Source organism: Eleutherodactylus coqui, chromosome 4 (assembly GCF_035609145.1).
Source record: "Eleutherodactylus coqui strain aEleCoq1 chromosome 4, aEleCoq1.hap1, whole genome shotgun sequence".
Classification (NCBI taxonomy): Eukaryota; Metazoa; Chordata; class Amphibia; order Anura; family Eleutherodactylidae; genus Eleutherodactylus; species Eleutherodactylus coqui.
This window is the reverse complement of record NC_089840.1, coordinates 235,782,651-235,799,576: the sequence shown is the minus strand read 5'-3', so window position 1 is coordinate 235,799,576 and position 16,926 is coordinate 235,782,651. Positions and strand designations below refer to the sequence as shown.

Below are 16,926 nucleotides of genomic sequence, written 5' to 3'. Positions count from 1 at the left end.
CTTTATTGTCATTAGATTGTCCCTAAACTGCCTTTTTTTTCAACCCAAACTGAGTAATCCTAAATTTGAACATTGTCCTTGAGCTCTAATCCACCCAGTCCCCTAAAGAGTCCCTACGATCCCAGTAAGGTGGGGGTGTACAATATATTTTTGGATTATTTTTACTTTTTTTGGCAATGATTCTGTTTCACTCTTTTACTGCCTTTATTTGTCCAGGACAGAACACCACAACACCAGACTGAAAGCAAAACCATGAAAATGTCAATTTCTTAAAATTTATTGATTATACAGTATAGTGCGATTTACAAACCAGTAAAGAAAATAAACCAATTCCAGATCGAAATATCAGAAAAGGGGGAAAAAAACAATCACGATTAGAAATAAGCTGTGTTCTAAACCAGAAGCATGCCTGCGATTACGGTGCAGAGAACGTGAGCTCCAGCATGTCACAATGGGTGGCGGTCTGGAGTTCGTTTTTTCATCCCAAAATGTTCAGTATCCGTAGAAAGGCTGTTTCATTGTGCAGGGTTCACAAACATGTGCTTTCTAGATCACCGATCAGAATCGGACAGCGTTGTGGAATTAGACATCATTCGGCAAAACTGTGTCTCAAAGCTAAGTGTAACAGAATCGAGCAGAAGGGGGCACGTGCGAATGCTTCTCTTACACCGTGGAGGAAGTGCGATCAATGCTCGGTACCCATTCCCATGCATGTGGGGGTCATGCTCCATTGCAGTAAATACTCTTGCTCTTAGGAGCTCGTTGAAATGCCATAAAGAAATGTTGTGGGTAAACCCCCATTAAAGTGAATCTCCACTTTCATCATGCCGTTTTAGGTCCATAGTTCTGTGCTTATTAATTAGTTAATGTATCTTTTTAGCCGAGATGAGAAACCTGCAGCTAATTCCACAACTGAAAGGGGGATCTGGGTTCAACAAGTTAGCCACGGGGAAAATAACTAGCTGATCGGTGGAGGTCTGACCGCCGCTGGGATCTGAGAAGGACTGGTCTGATCAGATTCCATATGAACAAAGTATATATCGCGCAGCTGCACTGTTGCTCCATTCATTTTAATGAGAGCGCCGGAAATTGCGAAGTTCAAGCGTTTGGCAATCTCCAATGCTTTCATTAAAGTGAAGGTAATGGCAGTACGTCTGTGTGATCTCCGCTCCTATCATTTGGGGACCAACCAGACCCCCATTCTCATGATCGGTGGAGTTTCCAGCAGTAGGACCTCCATCGATCAGCTAGTTATCCTCTATCCTGTGGAATATTCCTTTAAGGAAACGGCCAAGCATGGAAGCCTTACACCATTTCTGTAACATCCATTTACTTCAGTGGGAATTATGGAAACAAATTACGACTGTTGAACTCTGCTGCTTCCGTAACGGCTGGCGAGGTGGTCAGAAAACCAGCTGCAAGTTTCTCATCTCAGCATGGAAGCGCTGATATAGGACAACCACTTTAAAAAGTCCTAAAACAATGCAGCCTCAGATCCATTTGCTAGTTACCATTGGATAGACCAGTTACCAGTTTGGGGATAGAGTAGTTATATAGTGTAAGGTAATGGGGTGGAGGCACCAGTGAACTTTACCAACAGAACTTAGAGACAAACTACAGCTCTCTAGCTGTTGGATTACAAGTCCCAGCATGCCTATCCGATTCTAGGCAGCAAGGAAGCACGATAGATACAGTACCATAACTGCTGAATAGTTACAGGTTTCTAATACATACTTAATATAAATCATCTTCGATTAAAAGTAGTATAAGGGTAATAATCTGGGAATATGCACCAGACTTACCGTACAGTCACAGCTCTGAATACCTGCTCTGCCACCTGTGAATCTCCAGCTGTTGTGCAAGGCATGCTGGGATTTGTAGTTTCCCACTTGCTGAAGGTCCAGAGGCTGCAGAGCATTGCCCTAAATGAGAACGCTGAAATAATACTACGATATATTGGTCACTTTCAGTAAACAAAATAATGCAACAAACCGGATAAGCGTGTCGTAAAACGTCCTGGAAGGAAACCAGACGTAACGGCGCGGCATCGGTCGGTCATCATTAAACACACAAAACCTTAGAAAATGGAAGATTCAAAATAAAAAGGTTATAGCAACATTAATACAAGGACAGCGGGTTGTGACAAAGTATCCGGATACCAAGACCACCGGCCGAGATGGGTTATCATGAGAAGTTTCAGGGGATTTCCGTACGACCAAAACACTGTTTTCCACAATCATATGACATCATTGGCCGCTGTGGTCACAACTTCTGGTAACGGACATCTGTCAATAGATGAAGCTAAGTAGAACATCACATACCGGGATAGTCACCCATGGCCAGGCATACACTTACATGATTAAACTCCCCCAAGCCGCCATATCTTGCAGTATTCTTACGGCTTTATGCCGAGGTAGTACAGAAAGAATATCCTAGGACCCCATCTATACATGTAGCATCATGTGCACAGATAGTGGCCACCCGTACAGGAATCACATGCTTGCTCGGCAACATGTACTACCCGCAGAAGATACACCCTGCAGGAGAGCTTTCTGCCAGAAGAGACAGAGATTCTGTAAAGGTTTTACAGCGGTTGTTCAGTTGGCAACTATTGATGAGCTTTCCTCGGGCAAGGCCATCAATTGTAGATTAGTGAGGACCTGCCATCAATGACCCCCTCCGAACAGCTGTTTAACAGGCCACTGTGCTTTATGCACTGAGCTGATATCTGCAGGAACGCAGCCAGCTCCGTTTCCACTGTAGAGGTCAGACTTGGTATTGCAGGCACAGCTCTCATTGAAGTGAATGAGAATTTTGCATGTAATACCAGGCCTGCTTCCTTCAGAAATCAGCTTAGTACATAAGTCCATTGCCCTGTCAACAAACTGATTGGTAGGGGTCCTGGGTGTCACACCCCACTGACTTACTAGTAGTGGCCTATCCTAAGGATAGGCCACGAATAGTTGGCAATTGGACAACCCCTTTAAATACTATGTGTGTGCAGTTAGGGTTTAATGTGACCAACCACACCATGTCATTTTTAGGTCATAAATACTGTAGTAATCAATTTATAAAAAAATCTAGGGGTTGGAGCTCTAACTTCCTGACACAGGTCACCAAATGACTAGAGTTTAAAAAGAGATTATATTCTGGCTTTCTGCAGCCACTACTAGGAGGAGCTCATTGAATACAAGCAGTGTGAAAAGCAAAATTGTATAGAATGCATAGGCAATCTACGGAACGTGCAAGGCTTTTAGGCAGAGTATGAAATGTGTGTTTGAGTTAAATATGCTACATATTTTCCCTAGGCATGGTATAGAATACCTAGGCATTAAACAGAATGACAAGTACTATTTAAGCATAAAAAGAGTCATGAAAGCCTTTATGGGGAAAAAAAGACGTATATGAAAAACGCAACGAGAAAAATAAAACTAAAGTTTAGGACTTTCTTACTGATCAAGACAAAGTAAAACAAAATAGTATTGACCTAGCGGTGCGCAGTGCCTGTGTCTACGAGTCCTTCAGGACACTTTAGCAGTGAGTTAGCACTCAGCTCTATCTCTCTAAGTCTCTTCCTGCGAGACAGCAGGAAGGTGAATGACTGCGGGACTGTAGGAGTACATCTTGGAGGAGGATGACGATTGGATTGTGGGACATTGGATAAAGAGGATGAGGGTTTCAGTGTGGGATACTGGAGGAAGATGAGAGGGGTTGGATTGTGGGACATTGAAGAAAGAGGATGGGGGTTGGATTGTGGGACACTGGAGGAAGATGATAAGGGTTGGATTGTGGGACATTGGAGGAAGATGAGAGGGGTTGGATGGTGGGACATTAGAGAAAGATGATGGGGGTTGGTTTGTGGGACACTGGACGAAGATGATGGGAGTTTGATTGTGGGACATTAGAGAAAGATGATGGAGGTTGGATTGTGGGACATTGGAAGAAGATGATGAGGATTGGATTGTGGAACACTGGAGGAAGATGATGAGGGTTGGATTGTGGGACACTGGAGGAAGATGAGAGGGGTTGGATTGTGGGACACTGGAGGAAGATGAGAGGGGTTGGATTGTGGGATATTCAAGAAAGATGATGGGGGTTGGATTTTGGGAAACTGAAATAAAATAATGTGGGTTGGATTGTGGGACACTGGAGGAAGATGATGAGGGTTGGATTGTGGGACACTGGAGGAAGATGATGAGGGTTGGATTGTGGGACACTGGAGGAAGATAAGAGGGGTTGGATTGTGGCACACTGCAAAACGATGATGGGGATTGGATTGTGGGACACTGGAGGAAGATGAAGAGGGTTGGATTGTGGTGCACTGGAAGATGATGAGGGTTGGATTGTGGGACACTGGAGGAAGATGAAGAGGGTTGGATTGTGGTGCACTGGAAGATGATGAGGGTTGGATTGTGGGACACTGGAGGAAGATGAAGAGGGTTGGATTGTGGTGCACTGGAAGATGATGAGGGTTGGATTGTGGGACACTGAAGGAAGATGATGAGGGTTGGATTGTGGGACACTGGAGGAAGATGAGAGGGGTTGGATTGTGGGACATTGGAGAAAGAGGATGGGAGGGGTTGAATTGTGGGATATTCAAGAAAGATGATGGGGGTTGGATTTTGGGAAGCTGAAAGAAAATAATGTGGGTTGGATTGTGGGACACTGGAGGAAGATGATGAGGGTTGGATTGTGGGACACTGGAGGAAGATGATGAGGGTTGGATTGTGGGACACTGGACGAAGATAAGAGGGGTTGGATTGTGGGACATTGGAGAAAGATGATGGGGGTTGGATTGTGGGACATTGGACGAAGATGAGAGGGGTTGGATTGCGGGACATTGGAAGAAAATGATGGGGGTTGGATTGTAGGACATTGGAGAAAGAGGATGGGAGAGGTTGAATTGTGGGATATTCAAGAAAGATGATGGGGGTTGGATTTTGGGAAACTGAAAGAAAATAATGAGGGTTGAATTGTGGGACACTGGAGGAAGATGATGAGGGTTGGATTGTGGGACACTGGAGGAAGATGATGAGGGTTGGATTGTGGGACACTGGAGGAAGATGATGAGGGTTGGATTGTGGGACACTGGAGGAAGATGATGAGGGTTGGATTGTGGGACACTGGAGGAAGATAAGAGGGGTTGGATTGTGGGACATCAGAAAAAGATGATTGGGGTTGGATTGTGGGACATTGGACGAAGATGAGAGGGGTTGGATTGCGGGACATTGGAAGAAAATGATGGGGGTTGGATTGTAGGACATTGGAGGAAAAAGATGAGGATTGCATTGTGGGACACTGGAAGAAGATGAGAGGGGTTGGATTGTGGGACACTGCAAAATGATGACGGTGGTTGAATTGTGGGACATTGGAGGGAGATGATGGGGGTTGGATTGTGGGACATTTGAGGAAGATGATGAGGGTTGGATTGTGGGACATTGGACGAAAATGATGGGGATTGGATTGTGGGACATTGGGAGAAGATGAAAGGGGTTGGATCGTGGGACATTAGAAGATGAGAGGGGTTGGATTGTGGGACATTGGAGAAAGAGCATGGGGGTTGGATTGTGGGACATTCAAGAAAGATGATGGGGGTTGGATTGTGGGACATTATAGGAAGATGATGGGGGTTGGATTGTGGGACATTGGAAGAAGATGATGGGGGTTGGATTGTGGGACATTGGAAGAAGATGAGAGGGGTTGGATCGTGGGACATTAGAGAAAGATGATGAGGGTTGGATTGTGGGACATTGGAGAAATATGATGGGGGTTGGATTGTGGGACACTGGAGGAAGATGATGAGGGTTGGATTGTGAAACACTGGAAGATGATGGGGTTTGGATTGTGGGACATTGGAGGAAGATGATGAAGACTGATGGTTCGAAAGCTGGGATTGTATCTTTGGTGTGGGGAAAAAATGGGGTGCCCAGGGAAGGGAGGCAGTCCACTGCTGGTGGAAGTATTTGACATGTTGCTAGTTCTCTTTTCGGCACAGTAGCTCTACCTCCTTCCTTATTTCACCACTGCATCTCTCGGCATTGGGATGCCTAGGAAATGTGTGAAATATTCACCATTTCATAATCTGATGTCCCATTTTTGGCACTCTATGCAATGACTCATTTCACACATTGCCTCTAACATATGCATTAAACAGAATAATACAATATGCAGTTAGCTCTTAAGTCCCCCTAGTAGTGCCTGCTATGGTATCTTTTAGCTCTAATCTATGAAGGTGATCGTAAAGAAGTTGTCTGGGTACCAGATGATTTTATTTCTTTTTTTAAGTACAACCTCAAATGTGTTAAAATGGTAATAGCAAGGAATACTTACCTGTCCTCTCGCCCCGCTATCCAGCATTATAGCCTCACAGTCCTCCTAGACTGGACACCAACTGATCGCTGCAGCCAATCAGAGGTCACATGGCTGAGAGCCATGATAGCAGGAGAATAGCACCTGACCAATGGTAGCCTCTGATTGCCTGCAGCCGTCAGGGGGTATCCTTTCACAATGGAGACCGGGAGGGCTGCAGTGCTGAATTGCCTCGTAGAGGAAGGCTAAGTACCAATTCTTTTGTCATTTTACCATATTTGAGGCTATAATTTGATATAAAACACCTGACAACCGGACAATCCCTTTAACTATCAGAAAATTGAAGCTCCGACTCCTATGAAGGAATTATCCAAATTTTGACCTAGTTGAGGATGCTGTTCAATGGCAGACATAAGATATAAGCAGATGCATTCTCCATTGGTCAGGGTGCACTTGCAAGTACCTAGACAGCTTATGTCATGGGGGAGCAAACGCCCAACTGCTACTGGGCACTATTTGGTGAATATATATGTATGCTGCCTTGTATAGAGCTGCTCCATAAGAAGTACTAAAACAATCCAAGACGGTATATGCATCAACATAAAACCTTACAGTAATTCTAGTAGGAAAGGTTAACAAAACTACTTTTTCAGAGCTTAAGAAAATAGCGGCTTTTTGTACATCAAAGCGGAAATCACAGCTTCAAAAATAAAGGGAAAAAAAATAACTTTGCTCTACAATATAGAACTTATACTTCTAGCTACGGAGTGGCAACGTGGTCGACAACGAGCCATTTTATGAGCGCAACCAGCAAACAACTGTGCAATGTACACATTTATTGTCATTTGTCACATTCCGGGGAATTTAGAAAATGGCGCAACGGATATGCGTCAAATTTAACCTATAAATAGTCTGGTTTAGAGAACCATATTTCAAATGCCCCAATTCTTAGGAACACGCTATCACTCCTTTACAAGACAATATCCCATCTTGCTGAACTTGATGCAATTTGCACCATTTTTGCAGGCATCTGTCTTTCCTTTAGGGCACTACAGATAAATAAGGGTACATTTACGTGGAATATCGGGCAAAAAATTGCTCAAACAAGCGATTCCCAATGATGGTCGTCCAATGTTAAAGTATGACTACCTATTAAATGTGAATGGCTGCCGATGGCAGGAAGGGATCCCTAACGTGGTTCACTGTATGACTATCAGGAGCGATCATTGGTGGGACGCCTGTTAAACACCCAAGCGCCCACCAGTCGCCCCATGTAAAAGCACCCTTAGCCGGAGTGTTCTGAACTGCTGATAGATTCATAGACTACTTACTCAGAAAATGGCTCAGAATGTCAGATTGATGTTTCTCTAGTAGCTAAGAAGAAAATATGCATGGTCTATGTGCAGCAGATAAGGCCTGGCCAATATAATTTGGTCATTGCACGGTTCGGTTACTATGAGAAGGTGGCAAAATACCGCAACCAACATCCACATAGAGGTAATCACATTATATAATCTACAACGAGGGAGAAATCTCCACTTTAGGATTCTGCCTTCGGTACTAGATATGATGAAAGCCGCCATTGTACGTACAAGACGTGTGCCCTCACGGGAGGTTTATGCCCTGTTAATTCACAGATGACATTTTGCAGGATGGCATTGGATAGGAAAATGGTACAATATGGAAACTAATTGGTAAATACTGTGCCATGTCTAATCAGTATCAGTACTCTCTGACAGAAATGTAGGACCTAGAGGAATCTAGTGATTTGCATTCATAACTGTTGGACGGGATTAACAAAAAGAAATAAAAATCTTCCGTGTTCATGGAAATGTGTTCCAAAAGAACAAAAGTTTCCTTGTACAATGTTACAGTGATCTCTTCAATATCCCCCCAGGTCAATGCTTATTCTTCCTCCTCCTCTTCTTCTTCTTCTTCGTCGTCATCTTCATCATGGCAGTGTGTGATTTCTTGTGGCGTTTGGGGAAATAGGTTGGGTGGTTTAATTTCACTGATAGAGCGAGTCAGCTGATGCCGCTTCAAATCCGAATCTTTGAAGTCCAAGGAAGTGCGGTTCCGTGTGGCCATCGGTGACTCCGACTCATTAATATCCACGTGAATATGATCCACTGTGGATTCATGGGGCATCTAGAGGAAAGAGGAAACCAAACAAAAGTTTACAGAGGAAGATAAACAATCATATGGTTAGATTAGGTTCAGATCAGGTTTGGTGGGACTATGGGAATCCTCTAAAGGGTTGTCCCACCTCTAAGACGGCTGGCGCAGGGCTCCAGACTAAAAAAATTACTTAGAAGCTATTGGCTCCAAAACTGAAATTCATATATTAAATACATCTATAATTATTGCTAATAACATTACTTATGTAGGCTGGCAACTAGCTGAAGTAGAGATTGAAGAAAAGAAGTGTGCAGGAAGTCCTGTTGGAAGGGAGTGATCGAACGGATGTGCCTAGTGTGATGTATACCTACTAGATGCAGTAGAGATTTTTCTTCATTACAGCTGTGAGTCAGTTGGAAGTAGTGAGAAAACGGAAACATCTTGTCACCATTTGCAGAGTCTTTGGGCACACTGGTGGAACTTTGCAATGACATCCAATCGACTCCATTGACTAACGTGTTTCCATGAAAATAAGCCCTAGCCAGATTTTCGGCTTACCCCAAAATAAGCTCTAGTTACACTGCATTAAAAAAGGAATACATTACCTAGCAGGCTCCTTCCAGGTCCCTCCAGCTCCTCTTCATAGCTCCGGCGAGTACTTCCCGCAGTCCTTTGCGCTCGTACAACATCACTTCCTGGAAGCGATGGCTGTGAGTGGTTCATCGACCACTGTTCAGCCAATCAATGCAGCGCCGGATGAACCAATGTGATGACTGTGATTGGTTCTTTAACCGTTGTTCAACCAATTAACAGCCATTGCATTGTGGAGGCGGGGTTTCTGAATTAGCTGGCTGTGGCTCACAGCCGTCGCATTGGTTCAACTAGCGCTGTATTGATTGGTTCATCGACCGCTGCTTAGCCAATCAAAGCCATCACTTCCTGGAGGAGGAATTTATGGATCCCGTAACCAGGAAGTGATCATGTACGAGCGCCGAGGACTGCGGGAAGTGCACGCCGGAGCTATGAAGAGGAGCGGGAGGGACCTGGACGGAGCCTGCTAGGCAAGTATAATAAGACATGCCCTGAACTAAGACCTAGTGCCTCTTTTGGGGCAAAAGTTAATATAAGACAGGGTCTTATATTCAGGGAAATACAGTATAATGGGGTCCATCAGGTTTTCATTATGGTGTCCAGCATTTTACCAGAAAAAAAAGGGCTGCAAGCTGAGCTATTTTTTATTCTAGCAAAATTGAGTAAAGTCTGCGGTGGAAGCTCTTAAAATTGCGTTCACACATGGTAGATTTTATTGTAGGTGTCTTTCAATTGTAGGGGTGAACTCTGCTGTAGATCTGCATCTAAACTAGCACCAATGCAAATTTTGATATAGATTTTGATGCCATGCCCCCATGCAGCGCTGCACGGCTTACCCTGCTGCCATTTCTGGTAAGCAGTGTTGGGGGCAGGTCTAGCACATAGAATGCTAAGTGCTGCTCCTGGTTGGTTGCCCAGAAAGCATGAAAGTGATCACATGACAGGAAAGTCACGTGATGTCACACATTCCAGACATTATATTACCCGCTACCCAACAAGCAGGGAGTAAGGTTATTTTCTTTACGTCTCAAAGCTACAGTCCCAATAAAGCGGCAGCAGGGCTAGTTGCATATGGTGACAAGATAGTAGTCTTGTTACCATATGCAAATTATAGGTCACATTGGTGACCTTTTTGATGGCCACCTGTAGTACAGGGTAAGGCCTTAGTCAGACGGGCGTTTTTAGCCGCGATTTGCGCATGCGCATGCATCCGGCGATTTTATAAAACCATTGCTTTGCAATGGTATCGGACACATGAGCGCTTTTTATGCGCTCGTCCGATAAATTATAGAACAAAAAAAAAAAAAATCGCAGATCGCACCTATCTGCGATCTGCGATTCCTGTTCTCTTCTCTATATGCGCTCAATGGGGCCGGCGGCAGCAGCGCCGACCCCATTGAGAACATATAGAAGACAAATCATTCTTCTCTGCCACAGCTGTAACAGCTGTGACAGAGAAGAACGATGTTTGCCCATTGAATTCAATGGAGCGGCAATACAGCCGCTCCATTGAAAGCAATGGGCTGCCGGCGTGCGCGGGGTGAATTGTCGGGAAGGGGTTAAATATATAAGCCCTTCCCTGCAATTCATCCTAAAATGTGTTAAAATAAAAAAAAATTGTATACTCCCCTTTCCGCTGCAGCCGGAGTCCAGCCGCGGCTGCTGTCAGTTCTCCTGAACTGCTTCTCGGCACTATTCAGCCGGCGGGGCTTTAAAATCCCCGCCTGCTGAATGATCTGCCTCTGATTGGTCACAGCCCTGACCAATCAGAGGCAAGTTTCACTCACACACCCATTCATGAATTCATGAATGGGTGTGAGTGAGGCATGCCTCTGATTGGCTCAGCGCTGAGCCAATCAGGGGGCAGGTCTGACTCACACCCCCTTCACACCCACTGCAGGACGGCCGCGCGGAGCTCCGGCTGCCGGGAGAAGGTGAGTATACAATCTTTTTTTATTTTTACACATTTTAGGATGAATTGCAGGGAAGGGCTTATATATTTAAGCCCTTCCCGACAATTCATCCCAGGCTCGCCCGCAGCGCATTGCTTTAAATGGAGGCGGCTCTATTGCCGTCTCCATTGAATGCAATGCGCTGGACAGCTCCGGCCCGTTTCTAATGAAACGCGGCTAGGAGCAGATTTTCGGGCGACTTGCGCGCACTGGTCACGCGATTTGCGGATGCGCATCCGTCATGCGATCCGCAAATCGCGCGAAAAAACGCCTGTCTGACTAAGGCCTAAGTCTTTAGTAGCTCTTTGGCATGGTCCAACACCCATGAACCCTGCTGATCATTGAAGCTGGTGTTCTAATGTACAGAGACGCTTTGTTGACCTAGCTTCACGATACGTCATCAGTAGCTGACCGGCGATATCCATCAACAATAAGCTGATCACTGCAGCTGGTGTTCTAATGTATGGAGACGCTTTGCTTTGGAATCAAACTGCTACATACATTGTACAATGGCCCAGCGTGCTTTCCACAATTATAGTCTTAGACTCCATAAGTGTGCAGGGGCTCAGTTTTTGAATGGCAAGCTTATTTCTTACTACTATTTTGGGACACATACATCTTTTTGATCAGCCATTCTGGCATTCTGCCCGTTTTTACAATGTTCACCATGCGGGATAAATACTACAATATTATAATAGCTTGGACTTTTCTAAACATGGCAATACCAAATGTGGTTTTTTTTTTCATTGTTTAGATGTTTATGTGAAAAAGGGGAACGTTTTTTTCTGGAACTTTTAATATTTTTTACCGTTTTCAAAATTTTATTAAACCTTATTTCATATTTTTTTTAGGCCCTATGGGGTATTTGAACTTGCAAATGCTTGATTGCTATACTGCAATACTTCAGTATTGCAGTATATAGTAATTTTCTACATTCTCTTTTAAGCCTGGGATGGAAGGGGGAAGTTGTAATGGAGCCCACCTCCAGGTGGCTACTTATACATGTTGTGAGTTTTAACTAGAACGTCTAAATAGTCAACTGCCGCCATTGGAGCTACCTCTAAATCGTGGCAATTGCAGACAGCTGTCAATTGTCAAAAACAGCCAATAGTCTCTGCATATGGAGTGGACTAGGCTCTTGAGCCCGCTCCATACACCCGTTGCAACCTCATTGATGTGAAGGGATTATTAAATCATTGATCGAATTTGGACAACTCATTTAAAAGGTACCTTTACAGGGGGCGATTATTGCCCAAAGTCTTGTTGAAAACAGCGAATTCGGGTGATAATCGCCCATCTACACACGGCCACTGACAAAGCACTGAGCGAGAAATCGCTCACCTGTTGGAGTCACTCGGTTTTTAGCAGAACTAAAAACCAAGCGACTGTCAACTTGTGTAAAAAGGAGCCGTTCAACACTTATCCATCCAAATGTCGTCCTGTGTATAGGTACCTTAAGTCCACTTTAGAACCAGGCACTGTAAATTTACGGCGCCTGGTCCTGGGCTTAAAGCCCACCGTATGTAAAATTACAGTGACGCTTTAAGCCCTCTGCTCTGCAATCAATCAGAGGCAGGAACAGGTTATCAGCTGTTAGAGACAGCTGATAACCCGGAGAAGAAGGCAGGAGGGGTTTTAACCCTTTCTGCCTTCTGCTTCCCCGAGTACACAGTGCTCAATGAGCACTGTATCCTGCTACAGCAGAGCTGGAAGGTCACACTAGACCCTGGATAGCTCTGCCAGTGACTACTGTCACTACAGAGGTTGTTTTCCCCTCTAACCGGGGCTCCTATGGATGCCGCAGCTACAGTGGGAAAGTGTCAAATTAAAAAAAAATAATAATAAAAATTGTCCCCCAGAGGCCTTATATGACGTCATGGGGGACATAGATAGTAAAAAACATAACAACATACATCAGTAAAACAATATTACAGAATACAAGAACAATATATACATTAGAAAGAGAATAACACAAAGCCGACACCAACTAAAACCGTCGCCGTATGCGCCCTATAAACCAAAACCATACATACTATACATCAAAACATTCGAAACAAATAGAGTAACCCATTTCCATACTTTATTTTAGCATAAATATACTAAATGAAAAAAATAACTATAAATCTTTAAAAAAAATCTTTTTTTTTAGCATTTTACCCCCAATAACTACTAAAAAAAGTCAGTGAAAAAGATATAAAGGTACAATAAATGGTCTATTTATCCAATACTGAGCAATAAGTATCCGGTGATGTGTAGAGTTTGCTGGGACTCACCAAAACATGAGCGGCTCTGAAGAGGTAGCTGAATGGGTAATACAAGAGATTGATGAATGAGGCCGCATAGAGGTCTGCGTAGCGCATCACTTGACTTGCAAACAGAGTCTGACGCGAGCCGCTGCGGAAGAGACTTCCCATCATCCCGTAGCACATGTCCATGTCGTGGGTGACTTTCTGCATGAAACACAAAGTGACATTTGTGAATTAATCACTTGTTTATTCTACGGCCATTCGTTCCTGCTACTACTCTCATCATAGACACTACAGCAAAGTTCCCAAATAATTTTACCTTGAGGGCCACAGTCAATTTTGAGAAATGTTCGGGAGCCACATTCAGCTCAGAAATTGAAGAGACACACATTAAACGTGGAGAAACAAGAAAACGTCAAGTTGCAAACGTTTACAGATTAATACGTCAGTATGAAATTTAGCATTCAGCAGTTCTGCAAGACAAGGGAGCTCCAGGCTTTCACGCTCTATCACCTTAAAGGGGTGGTCTCGCGAAAGCAAGTGGGTCTATACACTTCTGTATGGCCATATTAATGCACTTTGTAATATACATCGTGCATTAAATATGAGCCATACAGAAGTTATTCACTTACCTGCTCCGTTGCTAGCGTCCCCGTTGCCATGGTTCCGTCTAACTTCGGTGTCTTCTTGCCTTTTTAGACGCGCTTGCGCAGATCCGTCTTCTCCCTTCTTCTCCCTTCGGCTCCGCTCGGCAGCATCGGCATTTTGGCTCCGCCCCCTTGTACGCATCATCGCGTAGCTCCGCCCCATGACGTGTGCCGGTTCCAGCCTCCTGATTGGCTGGAATCGGCACATGACGGGGGCGGAGCTACGCGATGACGCGAAAAGGGGGCGGAGCCAAAACTCTGATGCTTCCAAGACCAGCCGAAGGGAGAAGATGCATCTGCGCAAGCGCGTCTAAAAAAGCAAGAAGACACCGAAGTTAGACGGAACCATGGCAACGGGGACGCTAGCAACGGAGCAGGTAAGTGAATAACTTCTGTATGGCTCATATTTAATGCACGATGTATATTACAAAGTGCATTAATATGGCCATACAGAAGTGTATAGACCCACTTGCTTTCGCGAGACCACCCCTTTAAGACCTTGTTCAGACAGCCGTACTTTTGGTCCGTGTGTTTCACGAAGAGCACACGGACCCGTTATAGCCTATGGAGCTATATACACACAAGGGCTTTTTCATACGGACTAATGGTCTATATGAAAAAAATCACTGCATGTCCTATTCCTGGTGGCATCACGAACAAGATTAGGATATCCAATGTTCACTAACCCCACACAGCACACGGATGCCAGTTGCGCCTGAGATTCTTGCGCACAACTCACATCGTCGTCTGAATTTGGCCTAAAGCATAGACTGGATGAAAACGAGGCGTTGTACGGTACTGCATGTTTGCAAGAGAATAGGTCAGATCTTCTGACAGGTCTTAGTTATAACCATATTTTTCTGACTATAAGGGCCTATTCACACGGGCGATTTTTCATTCCATATTATATGCGTATTTTTTAAGGATGTAATATAGACAGTATTGATTTGCACAGATGTGCGCATTTTCCGCACGTAAAAAAAAAATCACTGCAGCATGTCCTATTTTCATCCATACTTACTGACTGAAACCACCCATTAACCTCTTCCCGCTCCAGGGGGTAAGTTTACGTCCTGGCAGTGGGGTACTTCCCGCAACAGGGCGTAAACTTATGTCCTGGGGATAGCGCAAGATCACTTATGATCTTGCGCTATCCCACAGCGGGAACCGGCTGTCAGTCATAGCCAGCCTCCCGCTGCAATAGCGGGGGTGTATTGGAGATGCGCCCCCCCGCTGTTAATCACTTCCCTGCCACGATCTATGTAGATCTCGGCATGGGAGGGGGTTCACAAAGGGAGCGCGCTCCCTGTGTGACGTCACTGGGCTCTCGTGATATAATACTGGCGTCCTGTATTGCCATAGCCTGTGATCGCTGTATAAGCGATAAGGCATGGCAGAGCAGAAGCGCTGCCATGCCTTATCACAGCGATCATCAGTGCTGTACTGTAAGTGCCCCAGAGGGACACAAATTGTGTAAAAGAAAAAAAGATAATAAAATTGAATAAAAAAGAAAAATGTAAAAAAAAAATGCTTTTTTATGCTTTCTCTCATATTAGCATAAAATAGGTAGAACAAATTAAAACCCCACATATTTGGTATTGTCGCGTCCATAACGACTCGTACAATAAGTTGCACATGCTTCTGACTGTGCACAGAAAAAAGCGTTTAAAAAAAATGCTAAAAACTGAGGCAAATTGCACATTTTTAGCATTTTGCCTCCCTAAAACGCAATAAAAGTGATCAAAAAAGCCGTATGTACCCCAAAATGACACCGATAAAAACTACAGCTCATCTCGCAAAAAATACGCCCTCACAGAGCTCCGTCCATAGATTTGGTGCGTTTTCTCACCCTGCTATCATAAAAAATAAAAGTTTTACAATATAGTCTATGTACCCAAAAGTGGCGCCGATAAAAACTACAGTTCGCCACACAAAAAACAAGCCCTCATACGGCCGCGTCGACGGAAAAATAAAAAAGATATGACTTTTGAAAAATAGAGAAGAAAATCCGCCAAAAATCGTTGCGTCCTTAAGCCCAAAATAGGCCATGTCCTTAAGGGGTTAAAAGTCAATGGGATCGAGTAAATACACGGCAAATACGCGTATTCACTGCATTTTTTATGTATGTTTCCAGGAGACAGTGGGAAAAAAGTAACATCAATTGGGCCTTGTCAAAAACGCACGCAACACGCACATACCTATGCAGTGATTACAGCGCGTTTTTCATAGACCAAAATTAAATACACCCGTGTGAGTGAGCCCTGAGACGCAACCAGGTTGACAGCTACACTTCCTATTGCACTTCACCCAATGCAGACAGAACAGTCAACATCCGTCTCACTGCAGTGATTGCGGGGCCTTAAATCAGCTGATCGCCCCGCCAATCAACTATTGATGACCTATCCTGAGGATAGGTCATCAATACTACAAGGGGTTAAATGCCCAGACTACCCCTTTAATGTCTCATTCCACAATGGCCTAGTACAGAATGAGTGTCTATATATCTGTGTGGCTATATAGCTGGTGGTCTAGTGGTTACTTACGTCCCAGGCTCCAGCGGGGTGTCCCGTCAGGAAGCTGAAAGTGAGGTAGGTGCGCATTGTATCCAGATTTCCTTCTTGTACTGATCATATCATTACCGGGCAGGATGGGATAACCGTGCAGCTATGAATCATTCCTCCTCCATGATAGAAAGCTCTACTGTTCTCAATAGTAATGGTAGCATAGGGGCACAAGACCACTGAGGAACGTGATTGGCTGCAGTGTTTACATGCGGCAGTGGCAATGTCATCACTGCTAAATAACAGAAAAGACCAGTGGGCACCACTAGAGTAGCGGTGCTGGAGCGGCAGTGAGTAATACTTATAAAAACCTGGTTGCAAGCAGTAATGTAATAAGTAATTGTCCCGGATAAACCCTGTAAACCATAAGGCTGGGTTCACACGGGACGGAATTGCCACGGAATTCCCGTGCGTCAATTCCGCTTGTGCCTCCTACCCCCGGGATAAGCCAGCCATGTGGACGAGATTTGGCAAAAATCTCGTCCACATGCGGCGGTCAATG

The 16,926-nt window shown here is 44.5% G+C and overlaps 1 protein-coding gene across 3 annotated transcripts in view; it reads right to left on the bottom strand.

Moving 5' to 3' along the window:
* Positions 1–261: 261 nt before the first annotated feature.
* The window catches only part of NT5C2 (5'-nucleotidase, cytosolic II), a 97,535-nt gene continuing 80,870 nt past the window's right edge, over positions 262–16,926 (bottom strand). For all 3 annotated transcript variants that reach the window (XM_066600903.1, XM_066600905.1, XM_066600906.1), the window contains 2 exons: positions 13,244–13,420; positions 262–8,457 (listed from right to left, as the gene is read on the bottom strand). In XM_066600903.1, the coding sequence (XP_066457000.1) occupies positions 8,215–8,457; positions 13,244–13,420 (420 nt within the window). In that variant the 3' untranslated portion in view covers positions 262–8,214. The remainder of the gene's footprint in view (positions 8,458–13,243; positions 13,421–16,926) is intronic.